The sequence below is a fragment of the Thunnus albacares genome, chromosome 23 (assembly GCF_914725855.1).
Source record: "Thunnus albacares chromosome 23, fThuAlb1.1, whole genome shotgun sequence".
Taxonomy (NCBI): Eukaryota; Metazoa; Chordata; class Actinopteri; order Scombriformes; family Scombridae; genus Thunnus; species Thunnus albacares.
The window spans coordinates 1,361,793-1,371,135 of NC_058128.1; the positions used below are offsets into that span (position 1 = coordinate 1,361,793).

At 40.1% G+C, this 9,343-nt stretch overlaps 1 protein-coding gene across 1 annotated transcript in view; it reads right to left on the minus strand.

The window, feature by feature from the left end:
- lrp6 (low density lipoprotein receptor-related protein 6) overlaps positions 1 to 8,387 on the minus strand; it is a 54,582-nt gene extending 46,195 nt beyond the window's left edge. Inside the window, exons 1-2 of the mRNA XM_044343071.1 lie at positions 8,067 to 8,387; positions 4,173 to 4,569 (exon numbers count right to left, since the gene is read on the minus strand). Of these exons, the coding sequence (XP_044199006.1) occupies positions 4,173 to 4,569; positions 8,067 to 8,121 (452 nt within the window). The 5' untranslated portion in view covers positions 8,122 to 8,387. The remainder of the gene's footprint in view (positions 1 to 4,172; positions 4,570 to 8,066) is intronic.
- Positions 8,388 to 9,343: the final 956 nt, after the last annotated feature.

Here is a 9,343-nt window from a genome sequence, read left to right on the forward strand (position 1 = left end):
TGTGAGAGCAGAGAGTCTAAACGCACCACAAACTCATTTTGGGTCTTTTGTACCTGAAGTTTGGTTCAGTTCTGTTGGTAAAGTTTGCAGCTCAGTTTGGATCCGCTGCTGTTGTGTGAATATCAGCAGATAAACAGTCGGCGCCATTAAACCGTCACAGAAGAAGAAGACGACGCGACGTCATTAAAAGCTCAAACGATGGAAAACATGATGGAAATATGACGTTTCTGTTAGTTTCATGTATCGACGTGAGGAAGGTTACAGACTCCTCATCATCGCTCCACACAGATCTGATGTTTTCAGCTCTTCAGTGGCGTTTAAGTCACATGATTCATCATTTATTCACTCAGTCTGTTTGCACAAAGCTGCTGTTACACCTCAGACAACAGGAAACACGTTTCACATATATGTCATTGTCTGTTTTCACTCAGTTTTTTTATGTATAAATTGAAAATGTGGAAGAAGTTGGATGGAAACGTCGTGTGTGTCCGCTGGGACAAAAGGACGAAGAAGGAAATTATATATTAGTTATCCAACAAATAGAGTTAAATAGCATATATAAGGAAAACTAAAAAGGACCCAGGACAGAACCCTGGGGTACACCACAAGTGTAGAGCTGCAACTAATCAACACTTTTTACAGATATTTGACTTTTGTCTTCTTCTCTTTGAGGTTTTTTAATGTCAAAACTGAAAATGTGAATAAAAACAGGTGGATGGAACCACACTTATTGTTGTCCTTCAGTTCCAGTTTGTTTCTTGCAAACAAGACAAAACAAAGGTCAGTTTACAGTTAAAATATCCAGTCGTAGTCCAGACTCCATCTGTTTAAAAACGAAGCAAAGTCTCACAGCGACTTCACTCCAACTATCAGGACCGATATCGGCCTCGTGTATCAGCAAACGGCTCGGTGTGACTTTAATCTCTGATAGTGAGGTGGATCAAACGCCGAGAAGGGAAGAGTTTCCATGAATAGAAACCCGGGAGAGAAAGAGAAAGACAGACAGAGAGAGGGAGAGCGACAGCCCCAAATTTAAATAAAACTAATGAATACATTACAGGCCTCTTTTATCTGAGTCCTAATGGATTTACATCCTAATCCAAACGCCTCTGTGGAGCCTGACTGCAAACACGAAGAGGAGGAAACATGCTGATGAAGGACAGGAAGAGAGGTGAGAGATATTCTGACTACAGTGCTGTCGGCTGCTCTGTTTTACACCGACGATTAGTCGATTGATCTGTTAGATGTCAACTATTGAACGAATCGCCAACTATTTTGATAATCGATTAATCGTTTTGAGTCATTTTTTAAAAAGATAAAATCCTCTGATTCTGGTTTCTTTGAGGACAAAACAAGACATTTAAGGACTTTGGGAAACAATCAATAATGAAACTAATCATTAGTTGCAGCCCTACAGACATACATGGTAGTAAAGGTTTTGGACGAGTTCACTGAGAACTTGATAAAAATGATAAATGAATAATAAATAAATGACACTTTTTCACTACTTTCTGATATTTTATAGACAAATTGATAAATTGAGAAACTATGAATCATTAGTTGCAGTTTTAAAATGCTTGTGATTATTATATGTGCAGATTTCAGGTCTGGAATGAACAACTTTTTACATCACAGGTGGAAAATAAACTTTAGATACAAACGACTAGTAGAGAGATGAATCAACAGATGAATTAATATTGGAAATAACTGTTGCATCTCTTTACTTGTTGTGTGACGTCTGTTTGTGTTTAACATCAACACAATAATAAAGAAGAACCTGTGAGATTGGATTTGTTTCCAGTCGATGGACTAACGGTCGCAGCTCTAGAGGATACAGAATAATTCAATAACGATGTTTGTAAACACATCGTCACCCAGAGACTAACGAGCGTTTGTCATTATTTTATTATTATTACTATTTATAGACAAATGGATTAATCAAGAATCTGCAGACTATCAGTGTGAATCCTGCTGCTGCTGAGCTCACTCAGAGTCAACAGTGCAGACTCTCTCTCTGTCTGTCCATGTCTCTCTCTCTCTCTCACTCTGTCCATGTCTCTCTCTCTCTATCTATGTCTCTCTCTCTGTCTGTCCATGTCTCTCTCTCTCTCACTCTGTCCATGTCTCTCTCTCTCTATCTATGTCTCTCTCTCTGTCTGTCTCTCTCTCACTCTCTCTCTCTCCCAGTGTGTCTATGTCTCTCTCTCACTCTCACTCGCTCTCTCTCTCCCTCTCTGTGTCTGTCTCTCTCTCTCTCTCTGTGTCTATGTCTTTCTCTCTCTCTCTCTCTCTCTCTCTCTGTGTATCTATGTCTCTCTCTATCTCTCTCGCTCTCCCTGTGTGTCTATGTCGCTCTCTCTCTCTCTCTCTCTCTCTCCCCCTGTGTGTCTATGTCTCTCTCTCTCTCTCCCTGTGTGTCTATGTCTCTCTCTCTCTCTCTCTCTCTCTCTCTCTCCCTGTGTGTCTATGTCTCTCTCTCTCTCCCTGTGTATCTATGTCTCTCTCTATCTCTCTCGCTCTCCCTGTGTGTCTATGTCGCTCTCTCTCTCTCTCTCTCTCTCTCTCTCTCTCTCTCTCTCTCTCTCTCTCTCTCTCTCTCTCTCTCTCTCTCTCTCTCTCTCTCTCTCTCTCTCTCTCTCTCTCTCTCTCTCTCTCTCTCCCTGTGTGTCTATGTCTCTCTCTCTCTCTCTCTCCCCCTGTGTGTCTATGTCTCTCTCTCTGTCGATCTCCAGCCGATAGAAGACATTCCTGAGCTGCCGACAGCGAGCGGCTCGCTGCTCTTCGTCCTCACAACACTGACGCTGTTGTTCGGCGGACGGCAGCAGCTCAGCCGCCCTGCAACCCAGTCTGATCTGATCCAGGACGAGCTGCAGACAAAGCAGCAGAAACCCCCCCCTCCTCCTCCTCCTCCTCCTCCTCTCATTGTTCAGCCAGTCGAGGCCTCGTAGAGCGTTCAGGTGAGTCTGCTCCTCTGTGTTCAGAGAGGTTTATAAAACCACACAGACCAGCATCAAGACTTCCTGCTGCTCTCTGAACACACAAACTGCTGAAAACTCTTTTTTACTTTATTTTCTTAACTGATGCTAATTTGTTTAACTGTCATGTTTTAGATTTTATTTACTTTATATTGTTTTGTTTTTACTGTAAAGCTCTTTATAAATAAAGTTATTACTATTATTATATTAGAAAAGATCATTTACTACATTTATTAATGGATTGAACGACCTAACGTGAGGGATTTGCTGTTTTTATTTGTTTTATATTAGTGAATATTTTGGGGTTTCAGACAAACTAAAACATCTTAAAGTTTTTTCCAGACAGTGAACATTGATTCATCATCACTTTTAGAAAACTCACTTCCTGTCATTTTAAATATTAAGATAAAACTGTTACACAGTTTGTTCATTTTTATTTTAATGATTTAACAGCAGAAATATTCATTATTGACCATTTTTAATGGCACAACAACATTTTCCTCATTTTCTCTTCCTGTTGTTGTGTCGCAACAACACGCCTGTTACGTGATTGGCTGCACGTTCCATCATGAAGCGATATGATTGGCTGGTTGTTTTCATGAAGGTTTGAATCAGTGAAACTATTGAAGAGTTTTCTTATTTCTATTGATACGTTTCTGTTTTACTGTGTTTATTATTTTTATCTATAAAGCATTTTATTGTTTATTATGAAAAGTCAATAATATCTCTGATGAATATATTGGCTGATATCAGCTTCCTGCGGATAAATTACTATAAATTATTATTATTATTATGAATGACTGAGGATAAAACACAGGACCAGATGCTTCAGCCAGTTAGAGCTGCTGGTCAGCGTTAGCATTAGCGTTAGCGAACCAGAGAAGAAACAAACGCAGACGGATCTCAGATCAGTGTCGGCGCCACAGCTGGATCCTGCAGCAGCGTCGGTCACAATCGCCGCCCGCAAACGCACCCAACTGATGAACGCCAGTCGATATATTAACCAGATATGATGTCATGTTGTTGTCGGTGTTTTAAACGTTCTTCCATCCATCCGCCTTCGACACGCTTTGACTCGGTTTTCACAGTTTTACACAAAACAACCTTTCACCCGTAGAGATCGATGATGTCATCGATCGGCCTGTAACGTCTGTCCTATCAGCTCGTTCTCTCTCCATCATGTGACACAACACTCACCCTCGTCCTGGATCCAGAGCGATGGCTCTCGGCTGGTCCAGCTCCTGCCAGAACAGAACTTTCCTCAAAGAGCCGTCCAGCTCCGCCACCTCGATCCGATTGGTCTCCGAGTCCGTCCAGTAAAGTTTACTCCCTAACCAATCGCAGGCCAGTCCGTCCGGGGAGGCCAGGCCCGGGACCACGATCTGGACGGCGCTGGCCCCCGACTGGTTGAAGACGGTGCGTTTGATGGCCTCCTCGCTCACGTCGCTCCAGTAGATGAGGCCCTGGGAGTAGACGTAGTCCACCGCGGCCGCGTCCTCCAGCCCCCCCACCACCACCGTGGCGTTGGCCTTCTCGTGGGCCGCATCCACCAGCCGCAGGTCCCGCCGGTTCGCATACAGCAGCAGCGGCACGCCTGGAAAACACACACACACACACACCGTTTACACTGAGCTTGTTCTGGAGCTTTCAACCAAATCACAGGGCTTCTTCAGCGTGGAACTTTGAGGACATGAGGAGCAGAAGCTGAGACAATTCATCAACTCTGATAAAAAACACCAAATGTTCTTAAATATGAAAATTTTCTGCTTTTCTTTGTTTCACATCAGTATTTTTGGGTTTTAAACTAAATCAAATGAAGATTAATCTTCTCTGTGGTTCAAATCATTTTAGTTGAACTTTTGTGAAAAGAAAATATTTTAAATCTGAATCTAAGACTGAACCGAACTATTATATATATATATTATTATGTCTCCGTCACTCAGAGGCCACAGTGACGTCTTCAATCTGCTTGTTCTGTCAAAAACCTTCAAATATTCAATTTACTGTCAGAATTATCAAAGAAAAACAGTAAATCCTCCTGTTTGAGTCCTTCTGTCAACATCCTGACATTAGTGTTTAGAAACTGATTGAAATGATGAATCAATAATCAGATTAGTTGGTGGAACCCAGCTGGGGAGGAAGTTATTGAACGTCTTGAAGAGGAAGACTGACGGGTTGGCGAGGAGCAGCCGGGGGGACAACCCGACACATCCGGCGCTACACGCCGTCGGACCGGCGGCGAGGTCACCGTGAGCCCCCGCGGCTCCGGCTGCCGGCGTGTTTTCACTGCACTCAGAGGAAACTTCCTTCTCCAAATATTTACTACATGACAACATGAAAACCTCTCAGTCAGACTGCTGGAAACCTCCGACGGACATCCCAGACACACAGTAACATTATATATTATATTATATTATATTATATTATATTATATTATATTATATTATATTATATTATATTATATTATATTATCACTTCATATAGTATCTAATATTAGATTAATGTGTAATAATCACTGTATTACACATTACTGGCAGGTTTTCTGTGTTTTAAATCTTCATAAACTGAATGTCTTTGTTTTGGATTGTTGGTTGAACAATCAATGAACGGAGAACATAACTGTCAGATTAATCTGTAATAAAAATAATTACTGTTATTGATTAATCTGCATGTTTATATCTTCAACTCATTTCATTGTTTTGTCTATAAAACTAGAAAATCTTCATATTTAAGAAGCTGAATTTTGATCTTTTTTTCTTTTAAAAAAAATTAACTCAAAATAATGATTATAAAAATAATTGACGACTAATCAATGAACTGACTAATGGTTGGTTCACTCATTGATTAACTGATTATCAGGAAATGATATTGATGATTTGCTGGTTTCAGTGTAAAGATCTCAGTCATGAACGAGTGACTCGTCAATCATCTCCTCTTGGAAACATGAATGAGCAGTTTTTTGTTTTTTGGTTTTTTTTCTGACATTTTATAGACTAAACAACAAACTGATCAGTCATGAATATGACGGTTAGTCGCAGCTGTTTGGACGAAACGTCGCGTCTGTAAACACGGAGATCAATTAAAGCTCCTGAAGTCATTCAAGGAATATTGAGGTTCAACCGTCAGATTCAAACTGATGAGTTACAAGAAACTGCAGGACGAAGAGACGAAGAGACATTTGAGAAAGAACAGCAGGAAAGATTATTAACTTGTTGAAATTAAGAAATAAAGTTGGTGAGTTTTTCTGCTATAAAATGTCTTCATCTTTACTGAAAGGATCCTCATCAAAAGCTTTGATTATGTTTAGTGTTAAACATTTAAATATCCAGACGTTACATCACTGAATTATTTCACATATGAAGGAACTAAAAGCTAAAGCTGCTGAGACTGAACGTTCATCATTATCATCTCTGTACAAACTAAACTAACTGATCATCATCATCTATCAACCCTCAACTTCATATCTAATCAAGCAGAGCTGCAACTAACAATTAGTTTAATTATCAATCAATCAGTTTGTCCAACAAATCAACTGAAACTATAATAAGATGAAAGTAATGTTTGATAGATCAGATTGAAATATGACTTTAAAACATTAATGCTTCGTCAGTTTTCTGTCCGTCAACTGAAATAATAAAGATTTAAAAAGTCAAAAAGGATCAAACGACAGATAAAAGCTTTTAAATGATCGTTTCATCATTTTTAAACAAAAACTTTCATAAACAAGCATGTAAATAGTTTAACATAACCCAGATATTATAACTGTTTTCATTTCTATCTGCAGTTTATTTTCCACCTGAGATTTCAGTTCATCTCTGATTAAACGTCTTACAGTCACAACTAACGATCAATATTTATCAATTTATCAATAAAAAGTCAGAAAACAGTGAAAACGCCTGTTATCATTTTCACAAAGTGATGTCTTCAGACGTCTCCTTCTGTCTGATCAACATCTTCAATTTACTACGTAGAGCTGAAACTAATGAGCTTTATTGATTAATCTGTTGATTATTTGCTGGATTAATCGATCACTGTTTGTTTTTGTTTACTGTCACAGAACATCAAATAAACCAGAAAATATTCACATTTAAAAAGCTGGAATCAAGAGAATTTGGACATTTTTGTTCTTTAAAAATGACTTCAAATGATTAATTGATCATTAAAATAAATTTAATAGACTGATCGCTGCAGATCAACATGTATGAAAAACAGAAAATCCTCACGTTTAAGAAGTTGCAACCAGCAAAATTTTCAGCATTTTTGCGTTAAAATCATTTTCTATCGATCAACTAATCGATTAATCAGCTGATTGTTGCAACTCTTTGATATTTCCTGTACATGTAAAGATATTATTGCATCTTTATCACAGTTTATGACTTTCTCAGCTTGCATGTGGTTTATTTAGTGATATAAATGTAAACTGCAGCATCAGAACTGTTCAATAAAGTGAGTTCAACGACTCCTGGTTCAATGAATTGATAGATAATATCGATCCTGTAGAGAAATGACCTGTTAGCATAACAGCACAACATGTCAGACACCAGCTGCGGTCCAGCTCCTGCACAGATTTATGGATTCATTAGAGGCTGATTGTGGTTTAAAGATCGATAATGAAGATGTTTTAGCTTTAACCAGCTAAAGGTTAGTGAGCTGCAGGCTGATTGTAGCATTTGTTGTGCTAACTGCTGCTGCTGTTCCCTCAATCTGAGCTTTCAGCCTGTTTTAAGTTACAAAACCCGAAGTTAGCGAGCGAACAGTCGCTGCGAACTCTGCTAAAATACTGAATCCACTCTGGAGATGTGGACTGTGGATGTAGAGAGTCTGGTTTGGATATTTTTCCAGCTAAGTTGGCTTAACATTAAGACTATTTGTGGTTTCATCCTGCTCCTGCTGCACACAGGAGATCAGCACGCATAGCTGTGCTGGCTAACGTTAGCTTCGCTCAGGAGAAATCAGGCCCGAACACCGCCGCAAACATTCACCTTTAAAACCGGATTTTTAATCAACTGGTAACAACACGTTGACACAACTACACACCACACGAGCACGGAAAACAAAGCGAAAAGGGCGGATTTTTTAGCAGAAACTCACCTCGTATGAGAAAACAAAAACTACACAACAACAGGCTCCGCAGCACGACACCCATCTTCCGCCCGTTTCTGGCCCTGCCGCCGCTCGCTGCTCAGCGCGGGTTTCCCATCGCTGCCTGCGGCCGCTTCTGACGGTTAGATACGAAACTCCGGCTGCGATAGAAGCTCTAATGTGTGTTAAATTATCCCCACTTCCATCCCGGCTGCTGGCTGCTGGCTTCTTGCTAACTGCGTCGGATCAACTCTCGGTCGGTGTCTCTCTACATTGTCCTGCGGGAGATCCGTCGTCTCCTTCCGCTGTGAGGAAGCTGCTCCCCCCGCCTCCTCCTCCTCCTCCTCCTCCTCCTATTCCCCCCCTCACCGCCTCCCTCCTCCCCCCCCCCCTCTCGCTCCTCGGCTCCGCTGCTTTCTATTGTTGGACTGATTTCATGCTCTCAAGCCAAAGATAATGTTACAACACGGAAAACGCCCCGCTGCCTGCACGTTTAACTGCGGCTAAACACGGAGAAAACACGCCTCGGATCCTGGGGGAAATGTTTCTGCCGGAGAAGGCGAAGTTTAGCGCGAACTCTCACATTCCTGCGGGACTAGTTTGTCACACAGAGAGAGTTTACAGCAGCAGTTACAGATTTATACCAGGATCTGTTATGACTCAAAGAAGTATTATTTACTACAACAGTCAGCACACTACTCTGATCTGAGCTGCAAAACAAACTTAACTCCACATTTCTCTGTGCAGAAGAATTAACGCAGAACCACATGAAAGAAAATCTGTATTTTAGGTCCATTTAACAGTAGAGGTCTGAGAAAATATGACCAACAGAAAAGTCTGAACTTTGAGGGAAAGTCTTTTAAAAGAAAGTCATCATTTTGAGCCCAAAAGTCGATATTTAGTGAAAGAATTCAGGTGAAAAGTCATAATTCAGACAATGAAACATCTTTAAAAATCTGAGATTGATATGAGATTAACTGAGAATTGTGAGTAAATGTGAAGTTTGAGGTTTTATTTAAAAGGTCATATTTCTGAGGAAAAGTCAGCAATTTGTGGAAAAAAACTTCAGATTTAAGTCTAAATATTAAAAAAAAAAAAAAAAAAAAAAAAACCTGAATACTGAGCATGAAGTCAGACTTCAGAGATGAACATACAAAGGTTGAAAAATCCGACTGTTAAGAAGTCAAACTCACGAGAAAATATTCTGAATTCACAGATTAATATCCAGATTTTAAAGAAAAGTACAAAATCTGAAAATAAATCCAGACTTCAGAGATAAATGTGAG